The sequence below is a fragment of the Trachinotus anak genome, unplaced genomic scaffold (genome assembly GCF_046630095.1).
Source record: "Trachinotus anak isolate AG129_WGS33_773 ecotype Australia unplaced genomic scaffold, CSIRO_AGI_Tana_v1 ptg000002l, whole genome shotgun sequence".
Taxonomy (NCBI): Eukaryota; Metazoa; Chordata; class Actinopteri; order Carangiformes; family Carangidae; genus Trachinotus; species Trachinotus anak.
The window spans coordinates 9,604,887-9,622,539 of record NW_027273853.1 but is presented as its reverse complement, the minus strand read 5'-3'; the positions used below and the strand labels follow the sequence as shown (position 1 = coordinate 9,622,539).

General features: G+C 40.7%; 1 protein-coding gene across 3 annotated transcripts; it reads right to left on the bottom strand.

The window, feature by feature from the left end:
* Positions 1-639: 639 nt before the first annotated feature.
* Positions 640-17,633, bottom strand: LOC139631026 (FYVE, RhoGEF and PH domain-containing protein 6-like). 3 transcript variants are annotated; one of them, XM_071494960.1, is made up of 21 exons: positions 17,499-17,633; positions 13,605-15,681; positions 11,577-11,727; positions 10,897-10,964; positions 10,241-10,271; positions 7,895-8,046; positions 6,075-6,231; positions 5,832-5,919; positions 5,210-5,260; positions 5,046-5,104; positions 4,875-4,946; positions 4,138-4,206; positions 3,699-3,782; positions 3,515-3,594; positions 3,282-3,384; positions 2,991-3,137; positions 2,332-2,437; positions 2,081-2,169; positions 1,869-1,997; positions 1,619-1,758; positions 640-1,519 (listed from the first exon to the last, which is right to left on the bottom strand). In XM_071494960.1, the coding sequence occupies exons 1-21, from the start codon at positions 17,506-17,508 to the stop codon at positions 1,483-1,485; spliced, it is 3,900 nt and encodes a 1,299-aa protein (XP_071351061.1). In that variant the 5' UTR covers positions 17,509-17,633; the 3' UTR covers positions 640-1,482. The 3 variants fall into 3 exon arrangements, with proteins under 3 accessions (XP_071351061.1, XP_071351069.1, XP_071351078.1); XM_071494968.1 differs by lacking the exon at positions 17,499-17,633 and adding an exon at positions 16,593-17,153; XM_071494977.1 differs by lacking the exon at positions 17,499-17,633 and adding an exon at positions 16,593-17,152 and having other exon boundaries at positions 10,897-10,958.
* Positions 17,634-17,653: the final 20 nt, after the last annotated feature.

The window sequence follows — 17,653 nt, the reverse complement described above, 5'->3', positions numbered from 1 at the left end:
TCTTAGGTTTCTTGATTTCTGCAGCTGTAAATGTTAACAAGAAGTAAATGTAAATGGATTTATGTCCAGATATCCTCCAGCCCTTTTTCATAAGTTTTTCAAACAGTCCATATAAGAGTCTCCCTAATGCATACAGAGCTGAAAAGATGAGCAAAGTGTTGAGAGGGGGATTTTCCATCATCTGTGACCCAGAAGTTGTTTTTAATGATTACTTATAACTGATCTGTAAATAATTGGTAAATGGTATATTAGCTTTTATTAGCTGGTATCAATATTATGAATTCAGATGACTGAGATGACAAGAGTTCAGGCTCTATTGTTATTATTTGTTTTAAATGCCCAGTAAACCTCCTGCTCCTCTGGCGCTTTTACAGGCTCAACAGTTCAACAGTTGTTGGTCTTTCTGCAACAGTAACCAAGTTTTTAAACTGAAATAGATTCAATTTTAAAGTACAATATTTAAGTAATACTTAAAAATAATTAAGTAAAAATATTATCTACACAAAAAGCTATTCAGTTACACTAACACAAGTATTCAACTCATTTATTATCCCCCATTTTGCTGACACACTGCTCCTCCAATATTTTAATGTGCTGGCAAATTGTTTGTTGCCCTTTGTACAACTGACCACAACAAAGGACAGTAAAACAAAAGATTTATTACAGTGACAGAATTTAAGCAGTAAAAATGAGATTCATGGACATTTAATAACATTTCATTTACAATCATCCATGTGTGTAGGGATGTAATCTATGTACAGCCATTTGAGTGACTTAAGTGCAAAACACATTATGGTACAATTATGTCAAAGTACAGTAACTGTATGTCCAAACAGTGAATATCCCCCTGATACACCATTAGACTTAAGGTGAGACTCAAAGTTACAGAAAGACTTAATAATGTAAGGTGAAGGTCTTATACAAGCATGAAGAGTGCACATTGTGTGTTCTGTGTCCAAGTAACTATTCTCTAAAACAGAAAACATCTACTTGATTTGTTGATACTATCATTGGGTTAATGTGAATCAAAATGAAATGACAGTATTTATTACAAATCTATTGATAACAGGTTTTATTGACAAATCTGTGCTATGGAGATCCAATCAGGTTACGAGACAAATAAATTAAAATGTTGCAAGAAAATCAAAGATTAAACGCCTTAAATAGCTACAGATGATGTGGAATAATTCTTAAGCTGTAGCCAAAACTACATAAAACCTGTTGGAAAAGATTCACATTAACATACAAAAATGAAAATGGATAATTCCTACCTTCACAGGAGTGCTCTAAGAACAATGTAAACTGCGGTAAATCTGATAAAAGCAATAAAATACTTGATGAATGAATGTTCATTCATGATGAATGTCATTATATATGGTGCCTCCAGATACTTTTCGCAGAATTCAGAGAGCACTGAGGTAAAACATTTTCAGGCAAGGGCTGGAAAGTATGTTGAATAACTCCACATGTGGTCTGAAGGTGTTAGAGCACAGTGGCTTCTTTGAATGAGTTGATCCATCTATATACATATTTATTAAAAAAAAAAAGAAAAGACAATTAGTATTATTATTTCTGTTATCATAAACAATAATGGGTAGCATGCCTCTTTATACTGTACCTCTGGGCTGTTTGTTCGTCGTCAGCTTTGAAAATGTGGTAAAGTGTGTTTTTGTGGTAGAGCTTAAACTGTAACTTCTCAGATGAATCTTCTTTCAACATAAATCCTAACAGGGGCTGACTCTCTAAGGCTGCAACATCCTGCATGAAGACACAATAAAGGACAGTTGTTAGATGGACATGAAATCAGTGCCTCTTGGTCCATTTGTAACAAGACGATGGGCTTTCATTGAGTCAAGTGGAGACCTTACCTCACTTGCAGCATATGTGTACAAGACTTTGTCTTTGATGACGAACCACAGCCTCTTTCCCTGCTTCTTAATGCCCTTGGACCTCTGCAGATACCCACTCATTGATGAGTTGTCTGTGTTTGCTGTCACCTGAAACAAGTAAATGCCATCTGATGAGCTTTCTGGTCATTATAAACAATAATGCACCCGGATTAGGACAAAGCATCAGCCACCTCTTTGAGCGCCGCAGGTATCTTCTTCTGCTTCCGGGAGAAAGCAAACGTAGCTCTACTTCCAGGGGATACAGCTGATGACCTTTCATCTGATGAACAGAAATGTGCAACAGACAGTGGTTTATTACACAGAAAATACAGAGAAGAAAAGGTATACCTAGGTGTCTAGTTCAATGTTTGTGACATGTGATGTTTCAGTCTTTGATAGCATAAAAATATGAGGAAGGATGTTAGAAGGAAGCAACTCTCACTTTTCTGCTGATGCAGAACATGAAAACACTGGTCACACACTCGTGCTAACTGGTTCTTTAGGTATTCAAGGCGGTATTTGTTGGAGGAACAGGACTGGCACACCACCTGATGGGATGATAAAGCACAAGATACAAACTTTTCCTCTTTGGCAATGTGATCTGCTTTCCTGTTTTTAAAGCAATCATTCGACATTTTGAGAAATATGCTCATTTGCTTTCTTGCTGAGAGTTGGATGAGAAGATAGATAGATAAAAGATGATAAATGTGAAACAGCAGCAGGTTGGTGTAAACATGACAATTTGCCCTTTTATGAGGGCTTATGTGCTGCCAGCGGATGCTACACTAATAATAATAATAATAATAATAATAATAATAATAATCTTTATGTATAGAGCTGCCTTACAAAGTGCTTGACATAGACAACAAAATAAAATCAATTAAATCAATAGTTTTCAAAAGAAGAAAAACAGATACAAAATTAAAACACCCAGGTGTATAAAAACCAATACAGAGTATTAATAAGAAAAAGTAAAACAATTCAAGGGAAAGTAAAACCAGGAAAAATGTTTTTTTAACGGCTGAAACAAACAAGACATGTGTTCATGTGTTAATTATTGAGCGTTACAGGTGCTGGTAACCCACTTCTTTGTCACCTTACCTTTCCACATGCACGGCAGTGGTGCCTCCTCCATGTTAAGGAGAACTCACAGGTGCAGATCATACACATGGTGGTCCTCGGGTCAGGGATCCATATTGGGGCTTTGGATCCTAAAGGAGCCCCATCACCACCATCCATTAGTTCCACCTGAATATAAATACAAAACACAGGAGTTATTTTATAGTTATGTTATAGTTATCACTCACTGCTCACACATGCACCATAAAATAGACATCGGCTTATACTTTTCTAACAGGGAATGTATGAGGTGTATTGTTGAACTTGTCTTACCTCATCTGGAGGTTTGCCAGATATAAAACTGATCTTTCTCCTGGTGTAGTCACTGATCGCTGTGGAAATGGCCTCCAGCCATTCATCTCGCTCTGTGGCTGAACTGCAGGAGGAGAAAACAAAGTAACTACACACCTCCACAGCGTTCGTGGACCTATGCACTACAAGGAGAAACACAGGGTGACTATTATGTAATGAATTATGAAAGAGATATCATTTCTTCTGATCATTACCTTGCAGAGAGAATGAAGGAGCGCTCCACACTCTCAATGTTCAGCTCATTCTGATAGGCCTCTTGGCTTGGTTTGCTAACCTGTAATTATTTTCACTGTGAGCAGTGATGGCAGTGTATATCTTATCTTATGTGTATGTGAAAAAGGATGAGAAGTGCAAGCGAATGAGAAGAGAAGTTCTCACCTTCATCCCAGCCAGACAGAGCATGTTGTTGAGCTTGTACTGGCCTGACTGAACAGGAGTGGTGTACAGCAACGTGTCATTAAACTAAAGGAGAAATGACATAGAAACATAATTTTCACTCTGTGTTTTCTAACACACTACAGAGGAGTTCAGATTATGAAAAGAGTTGATACATATTTCTCATGAGTAGCAGTCTCTGTATAATCAAAGGCTTGATCACCTTTGAGCCTTGACCACAGGACGGTCAATAGACTCTGATCTATATACAAGGATGTATTGACCATAGAATGCCTTGAAAAGAAACCCTTAAATAAAAATGAAGCCAAACTGAGCATCTACTGAACCCTGCAAAGGATCATTGTGATCCTTTGCAGAAGCATTTGGGACAAAGTGAAGGTGGGGATGTGTAAGAGAAGGAAGAGACAAATGTGCACTATACCAGGAAGAACATTCGGGGCTGCATGACCTTCCTGGCCAGCTTCATCAGGATACCCTCTTTCAGGAAGATCTGGAGCACAAAAACATCACAAGAACACATTAAGTCATGTTTGTCGTTTAACATGCTTAGTTCAGTGAGACAGGTCGTTATTTTCTGAATGGTAAGGAACTTTACAATACTTTACATTCTTAAAGTGAAGCATGGTATTATACTTTAAGTCCTAAAGGTAATATACTGTTTGGTTGATAAAACTTTACAGTTAAATTTTACTGCTTAAAGAATTGAATAACTGATGACGTAATATCAGTCAGCAGTCTGAATCAACTGTCACTCATTCATGAATTTTATTTATTCATTTTTTTGAGTTTCTAGTTCATGTTGGACCATGGAAAAAGGACCTGCAGGACTTATTCAAGGTGTTCAAAAGTGAACTCTGAAACTTAACTATTGGGCCAACATGGACAAGAAGGAGGAAGGAAATTTAAACATCTACTGTTCCATGACAACTGGAAAAACTCCATTTGTTGAAGAAGATTATATGATATGATTGAAAGCTCTCTGTTCATATTACTGAAAAATGCATTAGTATTAATGGAAAAAGGCTTTGGTGAATAATGGAAGTGAAGTGACGTTAAAATAATTTAAGTTAGATACATTTTCTTATGGTTTACATTCGAAAGATGAACACACAATAAATAAAAAAAACACTACTCTAAGCAACATTTACGAGGTCTTACCCGCCCAGGCTGGACTATCTCATGGTGGCCATTCAGACTGCACTGCACCTGGATCAGCTTCTGGAAATTATCCTGAGATCAAGGTTATAAAAACAAGAGATCAGCAACCTGTGTGGACGTTTTATCATGTTTAGAGAACTTGTTGATCGTCAAATTTTCACTGGCTCTCACCCCTTGTTTCATGATGTCGTTGGCATGATTGGCCACCTCTTTTACCAGAGCAAGGGCAGCTGAGTGGAAAAAAACAACAAAAAAACATGACAGACAATGTTTTAGTTAAACTGACACCATCACGTAGAGTTAAAGTATGCAGATGTAAAAGGTCCTTGGTTTACCTTGTGTATCTTTGTAATCATCCGAGTCCTCAGATAGGTTTTTCAGATAGTCTGAAACAAAATTACAAACATTACAAATTCAGGCTCAACAGTGCAACCAAACAAGTAAAAGCACTTTGTACACTGGGTCACAAGTGCTTAGTGTTGTGTAGTAAATTCCTGGAATGTAATCTGAAATTAAAATCCTGGATAAAAAGGTTTGCAGGTGCTTACATAACGCAATTATACAAGAGTGACGTGAGGAACATTCTTCACATTTTGGCACGGAGCGATCGACCCTGATGCATTAGACTCATGACACCCTAAGCCCACTCATGTTAAAGCTTGTGTTATGTCACTAAATCTGATTTGGACTGCACTTCAAAAATCTTATTATCTGAGGATTGAAGAGGCAAGACAGAATTATTGTATAGTTTTGTTTCTCTGTACACCAGGGGGCAGCATGATGCCTATAATGAGACATCACAGGCTGGTCGAACAGGCGATGTTTAGAAGCTCATAACTACATAGATGAAGGGATTTGGGATTTTTAAAAATTGCTTGACTTTGTCTTAAGAATGAGAGGTCAAGCAAGAAAAAGGATCAGTTTAGTGCTGTGTAATTGTCACTTGATCAGATGTACCTGTGAACAACAGCTGATACTGAGGAATCCTCTGAACGGGCTTCAGTAGGTAATGCTTCAGAGCCAAGTTGGCACAACGTGGACTGGTCTGGGACAAAGAATGATACACTTCACATCACCATTTTCAGTAACAAACACAAATACACCATCCTCTGCACATGTATAAACAATGGAGCCTCATTGACCCAAAAGACACGCCCCTCCCCCCCAGACTGAAAAAACAGGTTGGGCAAGCCTCTTTACCTCAAATTCCCGTACTACAGCCCCGAACGCTGGGTTTCTCTTACTCTGCTCTTCCAGCAGAGCCACATTCTTGTCATACTCGCGGATGTAAGTGGAGTACATCTTCAGATAGGGCCCTTTCTTCAGGAAAATGTCTGCTAACTGGGCATTCTCATCCCTGTACAGAGAATGAAGCAGAGTGAGATAAACTAATGTTATTATTTATGTGTAACATTTAAGTTGATTATTCATGTCCCCTTGTCCTGGAGTACCTACTTGTCATTGTATTACAGGGACAGTAGTAATAGTAATAGGTGTAACAAGTGCAGATTTGGGAATGACTGGAGAAAGCTACCCATGAATAACATAAGGGTACAGCAAGGTACAGCATCTCACTGCTGCCAGTGACCAGCAGTGAGACAGAGTAGTATTCTCCGGTCACTGTGGACTGCGGGGTGATAAGTAGGTCACAGTTGCACTCTGAATAAAGCTTCCTTAATCAAAACCAACAAAGCAAAACAATAACACACTCAACTTCTGTCTCTCACTGGGTTCACATCACACTCTGATCATTGCGTTCTGTGCAGATTAGTTACACAACATAAATGAATGAGATAAACTGAGAAATCAAAGTAAAACTAAATGCACTGTACATAGTATTTAGGTTAATTATGCATCATATGCAATGCCTCTGGAAAACCAAATATTTCAAGAATATGGTTTTCATCAGGCGCATACAACATCCCAAAACAAACTATGCTGGCACCCAAACATTACACCAATATGTAATCATTAAGCATTTCAATCCAAAACCGTGGACAATAACAGCCTCCACCCTTCTCTGAAGGATTTTGTAACCTGGCTGCAGGGATCTGCTCAGTGAGTGCCTAGTGAGGTCAGGCACTGATATCGAGTGATAAGGCCTGGCAGTTGTTAGTCTACGTCATCCCACAGGTGCTGAGGTCAGGGCTCTGCCAAGTTATTCCCCACCAAACTAGGACAACTGTTTTTTTTGGTTTTTTTAGAGCTTGCTTTGAGCACTGGGGCATTGTCATGTTGAAACTGTTGCCATAAATGTGAGAGCACATCATTGTCTAACGTGAAATTTTATCCAATTGCAGCATTTGAAAGCCTTGAAAACTTATTTTCTCTATTAGCTTCTTCCTATGAGTGATGGACTCCTTAATGAACACAGTTACCTGCAAAAGTTAATAGTGATAATAATAATGATAATAATAATAATAACTGTTATTCTCACTGGTTTGATGTGGTTGAAGCTCTATTGGAAAAATATGATGTCGTGTACTTTCATGTACCAATTGGGATTTGGTACATGTTTACATCTTATGGGATTACTGGTAGAGATGGAAAAGATTCCTTTGCTAACGACTTGAAGTGGCCTTTGACTGATGTGTGGGCGTGAGCGCAGCACTGGCAACATTTTAATGAGAACCTGATGACAGTTGGTATGTTGTTTGTTCACTGTTAATCAAATCTAATTAAATCACATCTACACACAGTCCTGATGAAGCCAATTAGCTTAGTTTCTGGGTGTTAAACTCTTACTGATGATAAAGATGTTTTTTTAATCTTAAATGTTGTTTTTTTTTAAATCATGAATATTTAATATTATGAAGTTGAATGAATGATTTAGATTTTAGTTTTAAGATCTCCCTCAACTGGAACAAAAGCCTGAGCACAAACCTTGAGAAAAAGTTCCAGACCACATGTCTGTCCACATACCTTTGGCCATACGGTGTAACTGTATCTATTGCTCTTCATGTCAATAACAGCGATCCATAAACATAAATGTAAAAACACTTTTTGTGTTCCTGTCATACCATTTGGCCAATCTCTGCTTCAGCTCCCTCAGCAGGTCTTGGTTGAGTTCGTAGAGTTGTGGGAGGTAATACAGGATCTGGTTGAGAAGACGCTCCTCAATCACAGGCTTCCCATTCTGATGAGAAGCTTTAGACACTGCGTCCCGAAAGTCCTGCAGGTCAGATAGTCAAATAAAAAGTCAGATGGTCAAATAAAATCCAGAGTATGTAAAATGAGTATGTAAAATTTGCCTTTAGATTTTATTGAAGATGCAATTCAGTCTGAGATCATTCAACCAAATCCCAAAAATGTACAAAAGAAATTACAAGTATAAAAGCTGTCTGTTCTGCAAGTTATGTAACATGGTCTCAAAAACAAGACTATAAATTAGATTAGCTCCAGGAACCTTAAGTATAAAAGTTAAAGAGAGAGGAATACTGCTGACCCATGACTTACACACACACCTGACTCGCATTAAGCATCCTCAAATTTCCAGAATATAGTGAGTCAGGACTAAAGACCGAGCACAGAGGAGCCTGAAGGCGCCATTTCTGCTTCTTTTTCTGATGATGTGGAGTTTTTCTTTTGGTGGTTTATGTGATCACATGGCAAATAAAACTGCTTAATGACTGGGCACCCAGTAGAGTGCTTCTGTGGTTAACATGTGTGATCTCTTCCTTCTACAACAGCTAACAAATGGAGATGGGTCACGTGGACTTTCAAAAAAAAAAAATGAAAGCCTCACAAGATAAGAAAATAATAAGTGAATATTTGTTGGTAATGTCCATCAGTGATTTTCATGATTTCACTTAAAGCTTACACACTGTTTGATGGATTGAGAATATTCTTTGAACTCTGTTGCTGGCGAGTCAACATTTTGGAGACAATAGGTTTTACCTTGACAGCAAAAGTACAAAGAGCATAGCACTCGCATGGCTAAAAATATGGTTCAACTGATAACTGATAAAAATACACAACAATTGTTATGCTGTCATCCATCCATTTGTGGCAAGCTGACTGACTTCCTGGTAAAGATGGAGAATGAACACATACTAAGTCACCTCCACATTCTTGGTGTGACTGTTCCTCATTACTGGACTTCATTCCCCTACAGTCTACAGAGACCCAAGCACTTCCTGTCCAAGCTCTGCACTGAGGAGCCATCGCTTGTGACTCAGTCCTACAACGTTCTTGCTTCATGATCTTTGTCTCTCCAAACATCTGCAAATGTGTACTCATCTTGTTGACATAAAGAAGTTTAAAATGTCTATCATACCAAAGCGACCAACCGTTATAGCTGTGTTTGCAGCCCTGATTCAATTATTTAAGAGATACAGTCGTTTTTTCTGTGAACTGTCTTTGTTTTTATTGGTGTGTTAATGCTGCTCTGACTGAACTATTTCAACAATTATCTGGTGGACTGACATGAACGTTTTATGGTTCCCAGAGGATGAATCCTTTTGACATTGGTGGTCCCCTGACTTTTGTACATACATTCATATTCCCCACAGGATGAACTGTAATAACTTAAGTATCTGGCGCCATCATCATCAAAATTCTATTTATCCATAAATTTTGGTTTCTGACCAGATATTTATAAAACTAATGACCTTAGCTTTAGGGTTATAGCATGCTATCTCACTAAACTAAAAATGGTCATTATACCAGCCTAACATCACCAAGTTAGCATTGTCATTATGAGCATGTTAGCATGGTGATGTTAGCATTTAGCTAAAAGCACTACAGCCTCACAGAGCCACTGGCTGTGGCTGTCTCATTCAGGTTTTAATTGTCCTTTGTGCCGATTTGACCCCACTGTGGCTGTGTTGGTAGGTAGGTAGTTAGTTGTTGTTGTTTTTTTTTTTTGTTTTGTTTTTTTGTTTTTTATTTCATCATATTTTATTTTTGTTTTGTTTTTGTCTGAAAGAGCAGGCAAGTTTGTGAAGAAGCAGAACATTGGTTCTATTGTAAGATTAAAGGAGAGTAATGGTTCTTAGTTGTTGTATGTGTTACCCTACCTTGTGTTTTGTTATGTGTCAACATCTTGAAGGATTTACATCCAGACAAGGGCAGTGTTTCGGTTAAACTGCGCTACCAGTGAAATTCAGGAGAAAACCATAAGGAATGTGAACTATGAGGGTAAGACTGAGGGGAGCTGCCTCTGCAAACAGTCTTATCCTGCACGGGGTGTGCCCCAGTGGTAAGCATAATCAAACACATATGGAGAATGTGGGCTCTTACAGTAGACTAGCACTAGATAAAACATACAGAGAACAACACCAGCTTCTGCTCTCATCACAGCAAACATGAGGTCGGTTTTTGTGTGACGCAAATAACACTGAAGGGTGATGTGTGGGGGTTCTTACAACATGAAGCAGCTTCAGGACATCAACAAACCTAGAAAAGCAAACAATGGAAAAAAGTTAAATAAATTATGATGAATGAGAAAAGCAAAGTAAAGAGTTGTTCCCTCCAAGTACAATAAAAAACATATTTTCTCACTTACCTTGTTATCTAGCCATGCTGACATTTTTTGGTTTTATTTGCCAAAGTTTTGAGATATCGGTCTCCACCCAATACACTGTGCTTGAGTAGGGTTTTATCCTTGGTGCTAACAGCATAAAAATGATATAAATCATATAACAATTCAAGTAATAATAATAAATTCATGTAATGTCCAATATACAAACGTGAAGTGAGTTTTCATTTTATACAAAAGAAGTAGTCTCTATGAAGCCGATGATAGTGCCATTTGTGGATTATCCAGAGCAATGGCATCACCACTGAGATATTTCTGTTGAATTTTTTAAATCTCCCTAAATGTTAAATGTTCCTTTCACCTCAGGCAAACTGGGGTGAAGGCACAAACCTCAGAGACAGATATTGCACCACCTGGGCAAATAAAACCAAAACTATCTGTAAGGCTGTACACCACTAGTAGTAAGTGAGAAAATCTTTTTTTTTTTTCTTTTTGTAATTTGAGTGAACCTATGCTTTAAGAAAAAAAAAAGAGGACTCTTACACACTCTCAGAGGTCATGATTTCTGTAGCGATGTGGTGGATCTTGCTCTTCTTCTGTCCACTCTGTGACTAACAACAACAAGAAGTGCAAAAAGACAGACTGGTGATTACAATGCACTAAAAAACAAGGCTCATGACAAAACCACTCACAGCAGATACATGCCTCACGATACACTCGGTCACCAATTAATCAGGTAGTAGGAAGTAGAGGATGTGGTTTGTGGTGCTTTTGAACCGATTGTATTAAACAGACGGGTGTTTTTGTTGTTCAGCCTTCCCTCATTAATATAATATAATTCAACAGCACCACAACATGCGGCCTACAAAATGATCATACAGTTGAAACACACCTCTCAAAAGACTTTCAATAAAAATTGAACACTGTAACCTCCATAAAGGTAGGATTTATTGCTGTTGTATTAGACTGCATTTGTGTTAGCTAGGTGTACCAAATAAATCAGCAACTGAGAGTATAATCAGGAGGAATTTTTATACATGAAGTCAGTGAAAATGAGGGAACCGAGTGTCAAAAGGAGGAAAAGTTTTCCGCACAGTTCCAAGACAAAACCTTTATCTCTCAGACCTTGTAAAGAACAAATCCAGTGAGATGATTCCAGGAAATATTTCTGAGCGCACAGGAGACTAAAGTCATAAATCATAAACAGCGTCTGCTCTCCTCACCGTACTCTCCTCTGGCTGCTCAGGGTCTCCTTTACTTGAGATGGAGCTGCTATCGTTCTCGTCCTCCTCATCTGAGGACAAGGTGTCGGCCACAATGTCATCATCTGAGGGGCCATCACCCAGGGGGGCCCCTTCCTCATTGGCTGAGCTTCTGTTGAAAGGGCAGGATGTTAGGGTCAGGGAAGAACGGAGACAGATGCCAGAGAATGAACAAACAGGTGCAGGTGTTGTGGACACACAGAAGCAGCTGCAGGCATTTATTAAAAACACTGACTGCAGGACAACATGACACAGCTTTAGTCATTCAAACGGCAAATGATTGAAAGCCTATAAAAAAGTGTTTGTTATTTATAGAAGAGATGGGGCGGAAATAAAAACACCTATGTCAGCATATCATCTATGGGAGTGTGTCTCTGTCAGTCCAGCGGTATTCAAACATTTCCTCCTCTGATCAAATGGGAGTCATGAAAACGAACACACAGGAAAGGGAGCACTTGACACAGCCGGAATAAACATTTAATGATAATCATCAGCACTGTCACACAACACTAGCCCCAGTCCAGCTGCATGCCTCGGGGTCACAGAGCAGCAGTTTGGCTAAATGCTGCCAAGTCAAATAGAAGAAACTCTAAACCCAACACAAACCACTCGCCACCATCATCGCACACTTTCTTAATTTAGCTTTGCAGCTAAAAAATGACTACATATGAAGACTTAAAGGGAAACTGCACCACTACAAATCTAAAATACCACAATTCCCTGAGGGAGCACTACATGTCAAACGACGGCACCTCCCTGAACAAAACTGCAGACACGAAATAGACCAAGGCTCAGCAGCAAACCCAGTAAGCCTGGAGTCAGTGGGTTTTACATACTGTGACACGTTTACAATAATTGTTGTCTTTGACTGCGACTGGCCTCTGTTTGTGAGCCGCTCAACGTGTTTCCAACATGTGATCGTTGCACAGTTTGAACTTAAGAGGGGCAACACACTAAGCCATAAGAGGCAGTGTACAGTTACACAAACTGTAAGCCTATTTTCCCAGCTGACTTCTGCTCATTCATAATACAACATGCATTCTTTATATAAAAGGACAATTACAAAGATTACTCCCAGGAGTTTAAACATACTAAAAGTTTAACTGAGCTAATCAAAAACCAAACTAGTAGCCAAGCTTTTTAAGGGTTAGTTCCCCCAAAATCACATTTTCTCACCTTCCCCACAGCTATTGTGCATTTGTATATTTAAGCATTTAACATTGCATAAGGAAAATTTAGTACCAGTGTCTTGTTCCAGAAACTATGTTCCTCTCCTTAATTCACAGATCTCCCTACCGATTTTATAGAGACTGTTTCTTTGATAAAAACGAGCAGAGTAACAGGAAGATGGTTTCTGGAAAGATGCTTCTTAAGAATAATTTTTCATTGCTTTGAGCAGCACAAATGGATTTCTATCACCTCCCCTGTGTTCGAATAAAGGTAAACAAAATCTCAGTGACAGATATCTCAAAACCTGGAGTGCTGGTGGATAAACTGACTCTTTAAAAACTGAAACACTTCTCGTTTAACTGCCTTCTTAGCCTCAGATTTAAAAAAAAGATCCTGAGCTACAATGTATGGGTGACAAACACTGTTGCCTTTTAGGCCAAAGTTTCTCTGGTGTTGCCTCTGATAGTAACCTATAGCATATAGGGTAAAGTACCCTATAATCTACATATTTAAGAAATGTTTTTAAGTCAACCCATAATCAACACCTGGAAGGTGTGGCAAACACGCTTGCCCCTTACTTGTCACACTCCCCAGACAGGAATCTGCAACAAAAGCCAATGTGACACGTGTCTTAGTGATCTTCCTTTTATAAATGATATAGAGTCACACTCTGTCATTACTTACAGATAACTGGTTTTACAAAGTCTCAGGTGTTTCCTGTACTCGTTTATGAAAACCATGCAATCACCTGATGTACAATGAATCCATAGCTAAGTTTGGGATGTGATGGAGACAGAGATAAAAGCCACCATAATCTACCTTTCATAGTCTGTTGGTGTCTGGCACTGTTGGTGTCCAGTGTTTCTCTCAAAGGACATATATGGCTCCTGCTCCTCATAAATGCCCTCGTCGTTATACAGTTCACTGTCCCACGCCGAAGGCTGAGAGAAGGAGGCCCGAGGAGATGACCCTGCCGTTCCCACGTGAACGTTCATGTAGTCTGGTATCTCCTCGTAGTGACGAATGTTCTCATAGTGAGCAGCTTCATCCATTCCAGGGAAAATATCATCTCCATCCACGCTTTGCTCTACTCCAATCAGAGGGCAGGAGAATTTACGTTCACACTTGAAATGCTCGGGGAAAGTCTGACATGAATCTTGGTCCTTGTCCACACTTTGTTCATTATCATCCCCAGTGCAGTCTGGGCTCTGGCCTCCTCTTGCTATCAGCTTGGGCAGCATCTTCACAGAGAGCTTCAAGTCCAGCAGTTTCCGGAAAGAGTTTCTCCTCTGTCCTTCAGAGCAAATGAGGTCAGCACCGGAGAACGACTTAGCTCTCTGTTTGCCCACGCTGCCCTGTGAAGGCTTGTTTCCAGCTGTTAAGAGGTTTCTGCTTGTTTTCTCACCTGGAGGTACAGGCAGCTCCCTCATCACCCTCTCCTTCAAAACACTATCCTGCCCGGGATGAACCTGTCGTTTGTCATTATCTCCTAATTTGCCCTCTTCTCTCTCCTCAGAGGATTCCTGTCTCTGTGTGCATGGCATCGAGCTGCTGTGTCTCTTGGGCTTCTTTGGACGCAGCTTGACGGGCCCATCCTGCGGTGCCACGGTGATGGCAGGAGGCTGACTGAGCTCCGGCCGATTGAACAAACTGCTGGAGGGAGCCCTATGTGTGAGGTCGCTGTGGGCTGCCCCCTGATCCTCCTTTCCTTCCATCTCCTTCTCCACCTCTTCATCCTCCTTGTCTACTGATATCTCCATCTCAGCGATGCTGTTGTCCCAACCCAGATCTTCCTCCTCCACATCCTCTGGCAGCGTTTCAGGAGCAGAGGTTGGCACTTTCTCAGGTGCAGACAGAAACAGCTTTTTCTTGGGTGGAGGGGCTGGTGGAGCACTGGCTTTTCTCTGAGAATGAACAATTGGAGGCTTGTTTTCACTAACAGGTACAATGACAGATAGGGATGAGCTGTCCTTCCCCTCTGATGACACCCTCACCTCTCTGACGTTCATTTCCCTCCCTTCCTGGCTTATTATCGCTTCCCTGTCCTCCTCCACCTTTTCCTGACGAACCAGAACAGCTGTCTTGGGCTTCCGTGGTACAGGGATGGGTTTCCTAGGGGCCGCTGGGACTGGTTTGCATTGGGGCACACTAAACGTTTGCCCTGAGCCAAGAGCATCTTCCTCCGGTCCTCGCCCAGGTGCACTCTGAGGTGTAACGTTACCATTTGCCTCATCTCTCCATGTTCTGTGAGGAAGAGACGGCTTAACTTTCACCACAGGACTGGAGGTACTGATGTCTGTGTTGAGATTTTTGTCCAAAGTAAGCATCTCTTGTAGAGGTTTATGGTTAGTGAGGTGGGTATTGTTGGAGGCAGGCTGTAGACAAACATTTTGTGCAGGGTTAGTGCTCACCACCTGGGTCTTGGCAGTGTTCCTGTTGTCCACATCAACTTGAGATGGAGGGAGAAGCTTCCCGTTTTCTTCAGTTTTACCTTTGTGCAAGGTTTTCAAGTCTTTCTCCGTTTTGTCTCTGCTTGTTGGTGCCTTGCTGATGCATTGGCAGTTTTCCTGGCTACACAAGCAAATAGGAATAATATAATCCCAATCTGGCTTTTTGTTTTCTTGCTGTATTCCATTTTGGCCGTTCAGTAGACTGACGGTCCGAGGGTTTCCTGTCGCAGATGTTTGGTGCAGGCTCTTTGAAACGAGAGGTTTGGATTCCACAGTGGTGGTGAGTTTGGAGAGGCAGGGTTTGGGGGCCAGTACTGGTTTAACCCTTCTCGGCGTGCCAGGAGATGCAATAGAGAGGCCGTCTCTTCTGGGGGTTGAGGGAGACATCCCTGGCCTCTTGGGCGGTGTCAGCTTTGGTTTAGGGGCCAGAGGAGGCTTGTGCATGCCTGGGGAGTGAAAAACAAAAGATATACACTTGCGATTTAGTATTGTAGAGCCTCAATCACGCTATATCTGCTATATCTGCTAAATCTAAAATATAGTATAACAATTATGGCTCTAATCTGACACAATGGAAAAAGCATGTTGTGAATATCCAGATGGCACATCTGCTGTATTTTCAGTCGTCTGACAGATGCTGCTCTGATGGGGTTTCACTCTTTAACTCTTTAAATCCGTAGCATTGATCCTAACCTAGTGACAGCTTAGTGTAAAACTGTTGTAAAGTACTCAACCAACTCTGCGGGGGGCTCGAATATCACATGGCTTTTGTTTGCCCCCAGACACAGCAGCACAGTAATCCAGCTAATGGCCCATGTCAACAGGCAGGGGAGGAGGAGGAGCAGATGGGAGATGAAGAGTGGGAGAGAAACTGAGGAGGGGGCACAGGGACGGGATTGAAAAGAGTCACGCAAACTTGTGCATCTGCCTGAACCAGTGGCCTGAAAACCTCTGGGGTGAGGTGGAAGTGTAACATGCTGACCTGCAGGGATGTTGTCTTTTTTTGCCCCTCAGCAAATCACATATTTCTCTACTTAGCAAGCCACAGTTTGACACTGACTAAATAAATCTGCAAGTCTGCAAAAACGATGTCATGTAGTTTAATTTGGAGATCAGTGAGTCAGATGCTGTTTATATGTGTGACACACAAGCAAAATCCCCCACACACAATAAAACAGTCACTTACCTGTACAACACACACGCACATAGACACACGCACAGTATTTTCTCCTTTTTGTTGCGTTTATGTTGAATCTGTTGCTACATGCGTTCGTTTAGCTGCTTTAACCTCATTTTAAAACCCTGTAACCAGAACCTCAGCCTCTGTAGACAACACATCTGTTGCATCGCCACTTACCTGAGTTCATCATCGCGTCCCTCGCTTCGCGTCTGTTTTTGTCACGTCTTACAAATCAGTGCAGCGGAAACAAACCATCCTTCACGTCCGGATACATTTGCAACACTCAAACTAAGTTATGCGTGAAAGAAGGAGTCGACATGTTCATCGCGTTTGTTCGAGCGGCTCTGGCGGCCCCGCGGCCGGCACCTCATCCTCCTGAAGGCGCACTGTCTGCCTGCGCTTTGAACAAGCGAGCTTCCTCTTTGTTTTCATCAACAGTCCACTAGAGGCCCTCAGGAGGCACAGGCTGCCGGATCCAATAAAAAAAGACTCATACGTTCAAGTTAAAATGAAGTGTAACCTTAATTAAGCTTCACATGTGTAATAAAAAAATCCTAAAGGCTTTCACTCTAAGTTATTGTTGTGTAAACTGCAGTCTGCTCCCCATCAGGTCAACATTTCCACTCAACTGCATTAAGACTAATAAATTGCTTATCATCATTACATAGACAATTTCCACATACCACACACGCGTTGGCACATATCTTTCCACATACATCATCATTATTTATATTAACACCGCTGCTATGACTAAGAGACCAGAAATACCAGAGTAAGCCAGCTGATATTTTGTAAGTCCTTTTTGATTCATGCGTAGGGAAGTAAAACTAGAAAGCTGCTTTCGTCACGCTGTAACTTTTTCATCAGGTCTTACAGGAAACAGCCCTGGCTATAGCAGGAAACAAGGGTGGTGAATGGCAGCAAGTGGCGAGGCTGTGACAGCATGTAAAGACAATGTTGGACACTTTAGTGTTTTTATTAAATATTAAATCATCCTCACTGAAACAACACAATAAAAACACATATGCCCCACGAGTATTTACACAAGATGAAAAGCCCATTATTCAGACAACACTGACACACCTGCACTCATCCCAGATGCCAGCACGTGTTTCCAGTTTGCTCCTCACTGTCAAAGGTTGAAGGGGATATTGTATCCGCAGTTACAGACTGCTGCACACCCGCATAAGCAGTTTGACTGCACATTAGCCTGAAGTTAGCCGACAGCTGGTGCACCC

What these genes read in the sequence shown, in the direction of transcription:
- LOC139631026 (XM_071494968.1), bottom strand. An exon ending in AAGCAGAGATTGGCCAAATG is followed by an intron (nt 6,232 to 7,894) that starts GTATGACAGGAA and finishes TTCTCTGTACAG; the next exon opens with GGATGAGAATGCCCAGTTAG. An exon ending in ACGACATCATGAAACAAGGG is followed by an intron (nt 4,947 to 5,045) that starts GTGAGAGCCAGT and finishes CCTTGATCTCAG; the next exon opens with GATAATTTCCAGAAGCTGAT.